A 14,390-nucleotide genomic window follows, 5' to 3' on the forward strand; every position below is an offset into this window, starting at 1 on the left:
TATCTATTGCATGAAATACAAATACTTAAATATCTACAATAGAAATAGCAGTTTACGGAAACAAAACTTTCTTATACTACCTTTACATACACAAGACAAAATATCAAATCCCTCGCCAATGTGAAAATGCGGTACAAAACTTCAAAAAACAGAGAAGAAAAAAAAGAACAGCTACACAGAACGGCAAGAAAACAAGTAGCAGCAAGACAAAAAGTAATAATAAATCCTGGCACAGAATCCAAGGAAATGTAAGTACAAGAAGAGAAGAAAAATAAAAGACAAATAATAATCGCTACACAGCAGTTATCAATGCAAAAACGGTTTCCATGTACCGCGGTATACCTCAAAACACCGTGGAAGCGCCAAATAGAACATGACAAGAAATTGGAAGTGGAAAAAAGAATAAAGTCTCTTGGAAGGTGACCGTCCAAAGAACGTTCGAGAAGGGTATTAAAATGCTCAATGTTTCGCGTCTTTTGTTTAGATTTGTTCAGTGGGAACTCCGGTCTTGGGTTCTTCTTTCTCGGTAGTGACTTCTACTGATGTGGGCTCCTCAGCAGTTGAGACTGGATCCTTGGAAGAAGTTTCGGGCTCAGTGGGAATAATATCGGTGGTTCCAGCAGGCTCGTTGACTGGTTGCTCTTGCTTTTCTGGCTCTGGTTCTTCTTGGACAACCTTGACTTCGGGAACAGGTTCTTCGGGTTGGTCCTTCACTTCAGGAGAAGCATCGGCTTCCGGGGTAGAATCTTTGGCAATGTCCAAAGACGGTTCTTCAACTGGCTTCTCCTCAACTTGCTTCGTCCCGACGGCCTTCTCTTCGACAGGCTTCTCCTCGACAGGCTTCTCCTCGACAGGATTCTCTTCGACAGGCTTCTCTTCGACAGGGTGTTCCTCGGCGGGCTTTTCTTCGGTTTGCTCTTCCGTTTGATTTTCCACTTTCTTCTCAGTTTTCTCATCAACAGGCTTCTTCTCAACCGCAATATCTTCAACTGGCTTGTCAGTAGCGGGAACGGCGGCGGGAGGCGCCTCAACAGCAATCTTTGGAGACTCGGCAACAAAAGGCTCTGGGACTACACTGATCACTTCGGCAACTGGCTCCGGCTTTGCAACATCTGGCTTGCTCTTGGGGCTGGCAACCTCGACAACTGTGTCCATCTTAGCAGCTACCTTTGCCACTTTAGGTTCCACGGCCGCGGAGACAGGCTCAGACACCGAGCTCCGTAGCTTCTCGGTTGCCAATTTGGGAGCCTGGGGGACCGCGTCGTTTTTGCGGGCGATCTTGGCAGCACTGGCAAGTTTTGGCGGGCTTCTAGGCTCGACTCTGTCCTGCGTCTTGCTTGCAGAGCTTGCGGTTGGACGCATCATCCGAGCAAGGAAGCCGTCTTCCTGCCCACTACGTGACGAGGTATTGCTGACTCGAGACTTGGGTCGGTCAGGAATCGCATGCGCGGCAAGACGAGATACATCTGGTCTGAGAGTGGAAGGTTTGCGAGACAGGGTCTTGGGAGAGGCGATTTTAGGAGAGCTTTTCAAGTTCGCATGGCTTTGGGAGCGTGCAAGACTGCCGGTCTTGGCAGATGAGGCGGCAGTGGGAGTTACTAAAGAAGCCGGGAGACGCACTGGACGCGTCGGTGACCTGGTTGCAGCCTTTGTCCTGGGAGAGGCCTGTGCAGTGGATGTCCTAGCAGTATCACGAGAAGGTGTATTGGCACGTTCGGGTCTGGGAGCAATTGCTGCATTCCTGGCTGCGGTAGGCCTAGTGGCAGCAGGCTTATCTAGCTGGGCCGTGGTTCGAGATGAGGCGGTGGTGGTTCTGGATGTAGGCACAGGGGGCTTCTTCTCTTTCGTAGACACAGGCTTGGCGGTCGGGTTGGTAGTCGATGCATCCTTGGAGATAGCCACTGCGGATGCACTCTTCTTGATTGTTCTTGTAGGTGCAAGATGTTTATTGGTAGCAGAATCCACCGGCTTGTCAGCTGGCTTTGTCGTCGTCTTATGCCCAAGGGGCTTCGCAGTGTCGGCCTTTGGCGCAGTGGAGGGCTTTGGGGCTTCTTTCACAGCCGGGACAGGGCGACTCTCACTGGCCTCACTAGCTTCATTGCGTGGAAAGGAGGCGAGAGGAGTGCGGATCTTCTGAGGCGAGGTGCCGAGAGAGGTGATCGAGGCTGTCTCCAGCTGGGTCGACGGCGATACAGTAGCCGATCGCTGAGACCAGTCCTTGTCCGTTCCGTAACTGTCTGTCCTTCTCAGCAGGCCTGGGGTAGGCGAGCCCTGCCCGTTTCTCTCAACAGAAACGAAACTGGCCCGTACCTTGGACAGGGGCCGGTTGGAGGCATTGTCGTCGGAGTCGCCAGACGGGCGTCCCCGCGAAGGAGGAGAGATGTCCGAATTGTTATTGGCGTTGTTCTCGTTGTTATTGCTGCTGTTGCTATTTTCGAATTTGGCCAGCAGGCTTCGGACGCCGCCAGAGGTTGGGAGGGCAGCCATTGCAACGGTAAGGAGGGGTGTTGACGATGCCAAGTGGCCAGGTCGCGGTCGAGATCGAGGTCGCGGTGGAGAGGTATAAGCGCCCACCGTCTCGTGGACGGGGCACGGTGCGATGAAGGACAGCAAAAAGAAAAGGACACAGAGGCAAAGGTCGCGATGTGGTGTGAGCAGGTTGAAGGAGTGAGTGAGTGAGTGGATTATTGTTGACGGTTGGTTCCCCAGGGGGCGAGCGCGGCGGCGGTCTTGGTTAACGTTCCGCCCAGGCTTCAACCGGCCCAGGGGTCGCGGAAGATCATCGCGATCCCCACCAGGAGACCCAGTTGTCTGGTAAGTGGTACGTTCACGCACGAGAGAGAATAATATCTCTATCTAATTCTACACTGGTTGAATGCTGCCGAGGGCATTGCTTCGAAAGCGGTTCAGCATATGGGCGAGGAGCTGCCATGAACCCATGATGATTGATTAATCAATATGAAGCCCCGGCAGGAAGCGAGCTACTCCGGGATCTATTGACCCTTGGTTTAGTAGTTAGTGCTCGGAGCAGATGCAATAGCGATACTAGTAATAACATTGGTCTAACAAAGCACGTTTCGTTTCGGATTGCGCTTGGCCCCGGCGCCTGCACCATTAGACTCATTGGTCATTACTGTGTTTCAGGCATTTAGTTGGGCCGGGAGAGTCAGCAGCCTGCGAATCCTTGTAAGCCGAGGCTTTGGGGCAGTTAAATAAGAATTAATTGTTATAAAAAGTGCCCCTTTGTGCTTTGTTTACAGCATGGTCTGTACATGGGCCAATCGGAACGGAGCTGCGGAAAAATATTGTCCCGGGGCTCCGATATATTGCCCGCGCGGCGCTCCGACAGCGGACTCTCGAAAACAGACAAAAAAAGCATCATGGCTGCCAGAACCCTGCGAATAGGTCAATTGCCCTGCATGTATCCCATGTTTTTGCCTCCAGGCTAATTGAAATGCCCCTTTAGGTCTTATCCCCGGAGACGGCATTGGGAGGGAGGTGATCCCGGTTGGTGCTCCGAACACTGCTACTCGTGATTCTATCCAGATAGCTAACAGCGAAATTCTAGGCTGGCCGCAAACTTCTCGAGTCTCTGCCGGCTTCGTTGGGCCTCAAATTCTCTTTCGTGGACCTAGATGCCGGCTTTGACACCTTCAAGCAGACCGGCACCGCTCTGCCCGATAAGACGGTGGAGGTGCTCAAGAAAGAATGCGATGGTGCATTGTTCGGGGCGGTCAGGTACGAATGTGACTGCTTGTGCATATACCTATACACTTGAGCTAACAGACCTCGTGTAACAGCTCTCCAAGCACCAAAGTCGAGGGCTATTCCTCCCCAATCGTCGCCCTGCGCAAGCGTCTCGACCTGTACGCCAACGTCCGTCCCGTGAAGACCACTGCCGGCAACACTGCCAATGGCGGCCCAATTGACCTGGTCATCGTCCGCGAGAACACCGAGGACTTGTACGTGAAAGATGAAAAGACATTCGAGGGCCCCAATGGCAGGGTCGCCGAGGCCATCAAGCGCATCTCCGAGCGTGCCTCTTCCCGCATCGCCACCATGGCCGGTGAAATTGCCCTGCGACGACAAAAGATTCGTGACGTATCCCCCGGGACGTCTCACATCTCGAACCCGATGGTCACAATCACCCACAAGTCCAACGTCCTGTCCCAGACAGACGGACTTTTCCGGGAAGCCGCTCGACAGGCCCTTTCCAACCCCAAGTACCAGTCTGTTCAGATCGAGGAGCAGATTGTCGACTCGATGGTTTACAAGCTCTTCCGCCAGCCTGGCTACTACGATGTCGTCGTGGCCCCCAACCTATACGGCGATATCCTCTCTGACGGCGCTGCTGCCCTTGTCGGCAGTCTGGGACTTGTGCCAAGTGCCAATGTTGGCGACGGATTCGCCATTGGTGAACCGTGCCACGGCAGTGCACCTGATATCGAGGGCAAGGGCATTGCTAACCCGATTGCAACTCTTCGCAGTGTGGCGCTCATGCTCGAGTTCCTCGGCGAAGAGCCCGCTGCCGCCAAGATCTACGCTGCTGTTGATGCTAACCTGGATGAGAACAAGCTGCTGTCTCCTGATCTCGGCGGAAAGGCCACTACTCAGCAAGTTCTTGACGATGTTCTCAAGCGCTTGTAAAGTATTTAATGCAGGTACTGCCATTTGTTGAACGTGGTTTGATCAACCGAATAAAATCATGGTTTTGGTAGAATATCGTACTCTGGTATTAACTTGATCATTGGTTAAATCTAAACAGAAACAATGTATATTTCATATTATGAGAACTCTATTTGGCCTTGGACTCCGTTGCCGAAGACTCTAAGTCTTATGTTTCTTCTAACGCTAGTCCATCCACTACATATGTAGTTGACTCTATAAGTCTACTTTTCTTCATGCTTGTTAGCCTTTGACGACTCTTCACAACACTCAGACTCAGGAGTGGTTCGTTCACTAATCTCTTCGGCGGTGTCGTGCAGTAACAGCTTCAGTAGCACAGCCAGTATTACCTTGTTTGTTTTCCTATCCTTTAACGTATATCGCAATTTGTGGTTTCGCTCGCTGATATATTTTATCACTTGAAGATTGAAACCAGGAAGCCGAAGAGAGAAATCTAAATAATAAAAAAATTACATTAATATCTCTCTCGCTATGTAGATGACTTGGAGCAGTTGAGCTTACCGTTGAATCCTAAATACGGATTCCCAAAATCCACCAGATACTCCCTACCCTTTTCAAAAACGAACTCCTTGCGAGCATTCTCATTCAAAAAATGCTTTCTCCGCTGAGCCTGGTCGTCGGGGATCTGGAATTTGCGTCTGATCTCTGCGCCAGTCCCGTCGGCCCCTTCTTCGACCACTTCACTATGCATATCCAACGTCTCTTTCAACTTTTCCGGACTCGCCATCTCGCCAATACGAAAGTAATTCCAGGACGCAATGCCAGGACTGTACATATACGGCTTATGCGCGTAAGGATCACCTTCCAGGGCCGGATCAATCGCCCATTTCACAATGTTCAGCGCGGTATTGAAGCCCGGCGGGATGTTGTCGCGGATCGGCTGATCAAAGTCATTGCCGAAGAGGAGATCGGCGCCGCAGATGTCGTGCTTGGGTACGAAGCTGAAGCAGATGGAGTATTGGTCGTTTGTGTGAAGCGGATGCGAAAAGTACTCGCTGGTTGAGGGGGAGCCGTTCGGTAAGCCTTTTACATGCTGTCAGCCTTGGTGATAATGTCCCTCTTGGGGCCTCTTGGAGGGGGTGATGCCAATATTCTCAAATGATACATGTAAAAACACACGCTGGAGAGAGTGTTACCTGTATAGCCTTGGATTCGCACGCAGACATTGACCGTGGCCTGCTCGTTTTCGAACCGCACGGTTTTGGGCGAGTTGACGGGGACGATCTGATGTGTCTTGACGTCGTACTCGGGCCCTGCTGTGACTCGAAGGCGATAGCTGGCCGTGTTGTTGCCTTCTTTGTTTTCTTGGTGCTGATGCTTGCCAAACAAACCGGACATGGTGATGCAATTCGCTAATGTCGCTTTCTATTCGATGTCGGAATGGATCACGTTCAGACGACTAGGCGTGCTGCTTCTTGTCTTGGTTTTTCTTATTGATTCTCCGTAAATAAATTCAGATTAAAGTCAAGAAGCAGGTCGAGCCTCGAAGCATGGGAGGTTGGATTATTCTCCAGACAGCCAGAGCGCACGACGTCATCAATGCCGATCCACCGCGAGTTTATTTCTTGTTCTCCATAAACGAAGGGCTCTTGTATTGGGCAATTCTATTGCCGCTTAATTAACACACATTATTTCTCGTTCCTAATGTCAATATACTTCATTATACATAACGACTCTAGCAGGATGCAACTCTTTGTAAGAATAAATGCTGTTGCCCTTTTGAGTCTAGCGTCGGGGTTCCCATGGACGTCAAACAACCCCGAACAATCACCACAGCCTTAACTTTCTAATCCTGAAATCTTCCTCCCATGGGCTCCACGTTGATATCAATCTTATAATGTCCGCTAAACGACGGAATGGCTTGCTCTCCTCCTGTGAGCCTTGCAGACTGTCGAAACTCCGCTGTGACCACCTCACTCCCGTGTGCGGACGATGTCTCCAGAAGGGCCAAAGCAATGCATGCAACTATCATCCAGCACCGTTGACTCGGAGTAAAATTTTCGATAGCCTCGAGCCTATAAGGACTAGAAAGAAAAGTAAGAGGCCGTCTATTTTTCGGGAAAGGGGCAAAAAACTGGCCAATCTCCGACAAGTATACCGAACATCGGCTGCAAGTGACCCTGAACAAACTACTCCAAGCCAGTATGATAATCCGGCCCAGAATCAAGCTTCTATCTTTGCTGGCGGTTTTTTTGGCCCTTCAAACTGCTTGGCCGCGTTTGAGGAGCCGGAACATAACTGCAACTCTAGCACAAACGTGTGTGTCAAAACAGAAACGCTTCCTGTAGATTCTGATCAAATCGAGTCCGGAGCGAGGATCGTAGCTCTGTTGGAGGATTTACCCATTTACCACCGTTTGCTCGACTTTCGCTACTCGACCTGCAAGCCCTGGGTATTTAGTCAAAGGCTGTCAAACGAAGTGATCATGCCGCTTTACGCTCTACGGGATGAGTTGCATCAGTTATCATCAAAAGCTGACAAGTCTTTGAGGAAAAACGCTTTTTCCTTGTCAAGAAAACTTTTTGAGAACACTGCCAACCCAGTAGAGTCTCGCCGAAACATGACACCTTCTGAATACTTCTCGTCGACTGCAAGGCGATGGGAGACTATTGGATTAATGTTTTCGTGGTTGGCTTCTGCAATGATGCTGATTCCTGATGAACATGAATGTCTTCAATTAAAGGATGGGCTGATTGATAAGCATGAGCTGAAAAATGTCGCTGTCGAGGCTGCAGAAACCTGTCTAGCCTTTTGCGATGACGTTGGTGCTATGACTGATCCTTTATCATGGCTGCTGCTCCGGAATACACTGATGCTTGATGCAGTCTATGGACAGAGCCGTAAAGTCCCTTATTCCCAGCTTTTTATATTGGCTGGTTTCTAACTTTCTTTCTCTTTAGACTTGAGACCATGGCGAAAATTAGGCGACTTGGCAAACATGGTCTTCGCTTTAGGTTGGCACCAGCCCCAAGAACCAGATTGTCTGAATATTCCATTCTTCCTCTGTGAAATCCGCAAACGTGTCATGGTTGCAGCATATGCATTGGATAAAGAGCTAGCTACACATCTCGGCCGACCCCCTCGGATTGCATGGCAATATTGCAATATACAACTTCCTCTTGATCTTTCCTTTGACGACATTTTTGCTGCTTCAACTAGCGAAGACCAAGAAAAGTATTACCTGCAGAAGATCGGACCTGATGGGTGGAATATCGACGGCCAGATCAACTCGGGATCTCGTGGGAGATTGAAACTGATGTTCTCGACGATACGAGAAAAAATCCTCGAGGTATCGCTGTCGCCTCATTCGGGTAACAAGGTCCAGAAATTGCTGTATGTCTGACCTCCAATTTTTTTTTGGCTCCAGGAGCTACTTGTGCTAAATCAATGATAGGGAAATTTATGCGGAGCACCAGCAGATGCGTTGGAATTTGCCGCCATCGCTGGATTTCCAATGTAACTTGCTTCCAGAGGCTACTTTCATCAACCCCGATTCAACAGGAGAATCCATTGCCAATGTCCATCTGGAATTTCTCAACAACGACTTTATGATCTACCGTACTCTTGCAAAGCAAACAGGCAGGGTTCAAAATAAAGATAGTTTCTTGAAACTGGCGCAAGAAATCCTAAGCAAATTGTTATCGATCATCTCTCGTGCTGTTTCCGAGCGTGGCTATTGTAACTCACCACGGAATGCAAGTCTGTTTCCAAGAGCCCGAAAGTGCCACTTATTAATGTTTAATCTAGCTTCACTATATCGGCCTCCCATGCGCCGGCGTCCTTGCACGCGAGCTTCTTCAACAATCTCGGCACCAACAACAACAACAGCCACCTCTTCCTCGGTCCGAAATCGTACAAAACCTGACCATTTTCGCATCTCATTTAGAGAACTGTCTTGATGCAGAGGGGAATGACGTTATTACCAAGAGAGGTCTCGACGCCATTCGCGGTATCCTTGCTCGCGTCCTTGCACCTATGGATGGTTCCGACACATCCTTGTCAGCACCACAGCATGATACGAATGGAATGTCGCCGATGGGAAGCACTGCTTTTCTGCAGCATGGTTCAGACGTCGCTGATGATTTTGACCTGGAGATGATGGCGGAACTTGACAGCATCGACTGGGCTCAAGAGTCGCTACTTTTGAATTTTACATGAATTTAGAGATAATCAAGGTGAAAGATTTTCTATTATGCCGTTTATTGGATAATGTACATATACGAAATATAACGAGCGATTAGTCCAGTAACCCCCTTACGCCTGGAGATGCACAGATGATGAGCTTGAAGGAAAAACAAACAACGACGGCTGATTCTTATACAAAAACGTTCAGAACAAAAGAAAAATATATGGCAGGATAAATCACAAGAAATATCGACAACATAGTACTCAACACTTCTAGAAAAGCATTGAAGGTATGTACTTCCAAGACGAGTGATCCCCTCCTCACCCGAACAAGCCTCCGCGGCGTTTTGGGGGAGATCGAGGCCCTGTCTGGCCAAAACCAGCTTCACTGGAAAGGCCAATGCCACTGTCAAGATTGCGATGGTCCTTTCCACGCCCGACGCGAATGTTGCTAAACAAATGGCGACGAGAAGGCGTGGTAGCCTCGCTCCCAGGCAAAGGAAAAGGAAGCCCCGAATCGGTATCATCCGACGTAACGGAGCCCGGAGTATCCAACACGTTCGTGCCCTGGTCTGTAGCTCCGCGCCAAAATGGAGTCGGCGGTTCGCTTTGTGGTGTGGCAGCGTTGTGTGCCTCGCCTGGCAGAAGCCTCTGGTATTCAGAGCTCCAGTTGGAAAACTTCGTTTCCACTATCCGTTGTGTCTCTGCGATGGACCCTTTGTGTTCTTCTGGGATAACTGCATCGTATTTAGAACACAGTTCCTCGAAATCTTGCGCTTGAGACTCGATTTGGCTAGCGAGGGATTCGTTGGCGCGCTCCAGTCTTGCGGCCAGTTCTCGGGTCTCGGCAAGAGCTTGTGACAGCTTTTCTAGCTGTTCTGTCTGCACCTGGAAGCTTTTTAGCTTCTCGTCTTGCTCTTCCGAAGTCTCGGTAATTTGTTCTTCGAGAGAGTGAACCTCGGCCTGGGGCTGCTCATCATCTTGTTGCCGGGTGGTCACTGTTAACTGCCCTTCATATCTTCGACGGAAGTCTTCCTGTCTAGCTATTACCTGAGTCTCTAACTCGGCTATCCGCATTTCATACTGTTCGGCGCCAGTATTGAAAGTTTGCTCTAGATGCTCGATGGTTTCTTGATATCTCCTGTTTTCTTCGTGGTATTTCGCAAGGCTTGTTTTAAACCTCTCAAGGGCGGTGTCCTTTCTATGGATATCGTTCTCTAGTCTCTGAACTAGCATCCTATTGTGCAGCATGTCCTGTGCCAAACTCTGGTTTTGTTCAGTCGTAGCCGCCACCCCTCTCGTTAGATCTTCTATCTGTGCTGTCTGTTGCTGGACGATACGAAGGGTGTCGTTATATTGCTGTGTTATGCTATTGTAGTCATTTGTGAGAATTTGCTTATCGTGTTGCACCTTCACAAATCCTTCGGCAACTTCCTTTAGCCGCGTCAGAAGATCATCCAGGGTTGCCTTGCCGTTACTAGGGTCCGATAGTGTACCTTCAGGCACAAGACTTTCTAGATATCGATGGGCAGAGAAGAAGGCCTCGTGCATGTTGTACAGCAATTCTTCGACATTGTTTCCCGCAAACCCCATGTTTGAAATTGCGATTCGTGTCTCTTCCAGGGACTTCATCGCATCGTAAAATTGTTGAAACATGAATTCCATAATTGTCATCCCCAGGTGCATTAGCTCATCTGGTGTTTCTGGTACTTGAGGCAGCGTGGAACAGATTGCAGTGCCTATCTCGGTGTCTTGCAATCGTTGCCAATGTTTGAAGAAATTTTCCTTTTGTTGTTGTCCGTCTTCGAGATCAGCAGAAACTCGTTGCAGTTCGAATGCGGTCTGCTCTTGGGGTGTCGCTTCTCTAGTCACATCTTCTTCTATGATGACCGGGTATGTAGCTGTATCGATGGGCCCTTGCACAGAGGGTTCATCTGGATGAGATAGTCGTAAGATGGGAGAATTTGACATCAAGATATCCTCGTCCATGATGCTGTCATCTACCACCATGGTGTCGAATTGGTCGGGTTGAGCGGCCGCAATATTTTGGACCGCCTGTCTCTCCTCCAATTCCTGTTTGAGCTGCGCAATATCTCTCTTAAAGTCTCGATCCTCATGTTCAAGAACATTCATATGATCGCTAAGGCCAGACCGGAAAAGCCTGCGCCGCATCCTGTTCTCAAGCCTTTGGCGCAGTGGCGTAAACTGAATGTTGACTGGAGCGTTGCCATTGTTGTCACTGTATGGGAGAACCGGGTCGATCAAGATATTATTATTGCCCTGTCTGGCCAGCGGCGCTGATCGCCGTGGTCCAACACCACGACGACGGCGACGACGGCTCGGCGTCGCAGGCTCCGGATTAACATCCGACGCGTTTATAGTGGTGCGAGAGATGGCCGGGGTCAACCCGGTGTTGTTTCCCTGGGTAGCAGCCCTAGTAGTAGAGGGCCCAGGATCCGAAACGCGCACTCGCTTCGCGCTTCGGCGTGGTGTCGTTGGCCGTGTTGATGGCTGAGAAATGGTGGCCTCAGCTACCTGAGCCTGGCCTTCTTCCGCAGACGAAGCCTGCCTAGATGGCGATGGTGAAGCACTACGGTGCCTCTTCAGTTTTCGGCTCGCGAAGCGAGTCAACATGATGAAAAGTGAAAAACAAAAGCAAAAACGCGTCTTGTTTTCTGTTCAAATGTTCAAATGTTTTCTATGGGTGTGGTCAGTAATGAACCGCGTTGTGTTGGTAAGGGGGAAACATACCTAGTTGTATACCTTGTATTCAAAATGAATAAATAAAATCTTGTATATATAGGATGGCTTGTGTATATAAGAAGTATATCATGGAAAAGAAAACTTTCCATCAGCCAGGGGGGGATTCCACGCGTATAAATAGACGGCTAGGGCGTCTCCGGAGCGTGACAGAGAAAAGAAGGAGGAGGAGGAAGAAGAGGGAAAAAAACGCGCCAGTTCTTTCAGCAAGTCCTTAACAAAGTGTTGAAACTGGCCCGGTGCCTACTTTGTTCAAGTCAACAAACGCGTTCATATCAAATTGGTTAGCAAGGGATCTACTAAACGGAGCAGCAAACCCTCTGACAAAGCGCTTAACCAACTAACTAGTGGTTTTTAGTCAAGCCACCATGCAGGCAGCAGTGTTGACTAAACACCTCACAGCCAAGCATTGCAAACAAAGGACACAAGTCTCATGTAGCTAGTGCTTAGCACGGACTTTGTTCAAGATTTCCAGATTAGGAAATAGTAAACAAACCCTGAGTGGGGCGCGGGGCCCACATTTGCATTGTATGTTCTACAGCCCCATTGTGATCAATGACATTAATGTTATTCAGCTTTATTCCATTGTTTTTAAATCTTCCTTGTTGGTTTGTTCTATTGCTTTGCTTTGTGTTTATATTTCTAATTTTAGTTTTAGTACCTGGTAGTCTGATCAGCGTTGCTGTACATGTAGTTGTATTTGTCGTTCTGTAGACTTTTATGTTCAAAATATTCTCTATCAAATTCGACTACGTTATCTATTACTTCGCTCAACAACATAAATGCAGGCCGAGTCTCTATTCAAGTATGGATAGTAGATTGATAACAAAAAGACGTGTATTAAGTCAACTATGGCTATGCCCCGCAAAGTACTCCTACTCTGTGCTGTAAATAATTTAACAAAAAGGAATTTATGGAAGTAGTCGCACATTTCGATGCTGATAACGTTGTTCCCCATCTGTGAATGGGTTGACTGTATCGTGCACCGTAACGCGCCTCTGGTCCATTATCGGCTGTAACCATTCCGTGATGATTCCATCGCATTCCTGGATGAGTAGGGTGTTCAAATCGGAATGGTGCTCGAAATAGTACACCTTTTCTTTACTACGCCGATTGAAAGCCCTAATCACTTCCGGGGGTGCATCCTGTATTTCCCGTTGAAAAAACACAAGATCCGGCTGTCCATACAGCCGGTCCAGCGCGATTCGGACGTGGACTTCTTCATCCATTGCAACACGACCATCGGGTGCCATGTTGTATTCGTACTCAATACATGCCAGGTCCAGCTTAACATCATCGTGCTCCCGCTGAGTCACTCGGTTTTGTACATCGGGCTCGTCTTCCGAAACGCTGCCAACGGCAACCAGCTGGTTCCAACGCGACCTGAAAAGAACCTTTAGCATGACTGACAAATCGTGTTTGACACCACGGAGTTCGGAGGATATTATGTGAGATCGAGTACGGCCTTCATAAACGCCAACATCGTTGGGTGTCGACGTGGTTGCAAGCGAGCGTCGAATGTCTGTTATCTGGCCGTAGACATCTAGGAAATAATCCTTGTCATCTATGCACTCTTCACCCTCGCTGTCGCTCATTGTTGCTGGGTCATATGCATGTATACTTGAGCCAGTAGAGGGTATCGACGCGGGGAAATAAGGGCCTGAATACGCATCGCTATCAACATCAGGGCTGTCAACATCGGGGCTGTCAACATCGGGGCTATCAGCACCAGGGATATGAAAACCAGGTGTGTCAACAACACTTGCGCTAGACTCCCCTGAAGAAGACATGGTTGAACGCTGGAACTCTTCGTAAGTTTCCCCGGGCAATTGATGTCTCATACCCATCTTGAATGTAATAGGAAAATGGTATCGAGAAGGGCAGACAGGAAAATTGAGACGAGTGGTTTTGATGCTTTTAAAAATTGTTCTTCACTACTACATAAAGTCCATACTTATGGTTGAGATTAATGACTACGCCTCTTTTTTGGGCGGAGGAGGCAGTGGCAAACGAGCTTCACATATGACCTTTAGATAGTTTTATTTCATTTTTGCTGCAAGAAATGAGATAAATTGATGGAAAATCATTGATGCATTTTGTGATTCAAAGATACATATTTCTAAGCTCAAAAACGACTCTTTATCTCGACAATCCAGCCACGTCTTTGAGAGATTTGACTAAAGAAGTAGACATAGACTTGAAACAAAAAACAACATCTTGCAAGCTGATTTTACTTGATCTCATTATATTTAAATTTTCCATATTAACTGATGCTCATTCCTTGAATGTACTAAAATATTAAAAAATTGGCCATTTGGCGCGCCCAAAACAATACACGTATAAAAATTGCATATATTTATCCATTGTACCCCCGACCTAACTTCCATTTTTTCAATTGTATATATAGCCCCTCAAAGAGAAAACCAAGATTTCAATATCTCTGAAGCCCCTCAAAGATATACCATTGTACCACGCGTGTAAGAGTCTTGTATTTCCCTAAAGTTTCACGTGCCGTATTTCAAATAGTTCTAAAGGTATATTTTGATAAGGATGGACGACTACGTCAATTAACACAGCGAGGAACTTCGTAAGTTGCATGAGCTTACATAACAGTGTTATGTAGTTGACACGGATGAGTCCACATCAATCAAATTGATATATACATCAAGATGTAAATTATATTTCTAGTCAGTGTTTTCCAAAACTAGTAAGTGTCTCTGCCCATATCCCGCAACCAGGTTATTGACCGAGTGTGGTGGCCTTCTGGAACGTCACGGAGTGCTGCAGATATTACCGAAACCTGTGGCCGGGTAGAACCC

At 48.2% G+C, this 14,390-nt stretch overlaps 6 protein-coding genes across 6 annotated transcripts; 2 read left to right on the plus strand and 4 right to left on the minus strand.

Moving 5' to 3' along the window:
- Positions 1-480: 480 nt before the first annotated feature.
- Positions 481-2,487, minus strand: TRUGW13939_00839 (uncharacterized protein; the record flags this gene model as incomplete). The annotated part of the gene is made up of 1 exon (XM_035484045.1): positions 481-2,487. The coding sequence occupies one exon, from the start codon at positions 2,485-2,487 to the stop codon at positions 481-483; it is 2,007 nt and encodes a 668-aa protein (XP_035339938.1).
- An 893-nt stretch (positions 2,488-3,380) lies between these two features.
- TRUGW13939_00840 (uncharacterized protein) lies at positions 3,381-4,647 on the plus strand (the record flags this gene model as incomplete). Its single annotated transcript, XM_035484046.1, has 4 exons — positions 3,381-3,405; positions 3,467-3,507; positions 3,569-3,738; positions 3,801-4,647. 4 exons carry the CDS (start codon positions 3,381-3,383, stop codon positions 4,645-4,647), a joined length of 1,083 nt encoding a protein of 360 aa, XP_035339939.1.
- A 242-nt stretch (positions 4,648-4,889) lies between these two features.
- On the minus strand, positions 4,890-6,024 carry TRUGW13939_00841 (uncharacterized protein; the record flags this gene model as incomplete). Its single annotated transcript, XM_035484047.1, has 3 exons — positions 4,890-5,119; positions 5,188-5,709; positions 5,823-6,024. The coding sequence occupies 3 exons, from the start codon at positions 6,022-6,024 to the stop codon at positions 4,890-4,892; spliced, it is 954 nt and encodes a 317-aa protein (XP_035339940.1).
- Positions 6,025-6,523: 499 nt separating this feature from the next.
- Positions 6,524-8,844, plus strand: TRUGW13939_00842 (uncharacterized protein; the record flags this gene model as incomplete). Its single annotated transcript, XM_035484048.1, has 4 exons — positions 6,524-7,526; positions 7,587-8,019; positions 8,081-8,270; positions 8,434-8,844. 4 exons carry the CDS (start codon positions 6,524-6,526, stop codon positions 8,842-8,844), a joined length of 2,037 nt encoding a protein of 678 aa, XP_035339941.1.
- Positions 8,845-9,132: 288 nt separating this feature from the next.
- On the minus strand, positions 9,133-11,445 carry TRUGW13939_00843 (uncharacterized protein; the record flags this gene model as incomplete). Its single annotated transcript, XM_035484049.1, has 1 exon — positions 9,133-11,445. The coding sequence occupies one exon, from the start codon at positions 11,443-11,445 to the stop codon at positions 9,133-9,135; it is 2,313 nt and encodes a 770-aa protein (XP_035339942.1).
- Positions 11,446-12,482: 1,037 nt separating this feature from the next.
- Positions 12,483-13,418, minus strand: TRUGW13939_00844 (uncharacterized protein; the record flags this gene model as incomplete). The annotated part of the gene is made up of 1 exon (XM_035484050.1): positions 12,483-13,418. One exon carries the CDS (start codon positions 13,416-13,418, stop codon positions 12,483-12,485), a length of 936 nt encoding a protein of 311 aa, XP_035339943.1.
- Between the last annotated feature and the right edge of the window lie 972 nt (positions 13,419-14,390).

This window comes from Talaromyces rugulosus, chromosome I (genome assembly GCF_013368755.1).
Source record: "Talaromyces rugulosus chromosome I, complete sequence".
NCBI lineage: Eukaryota > Fungi > Ascomycota > Eurotiomycetes > Eurotiales > Trichocomaceae > Talaromyces > Talaromyces rugulosus.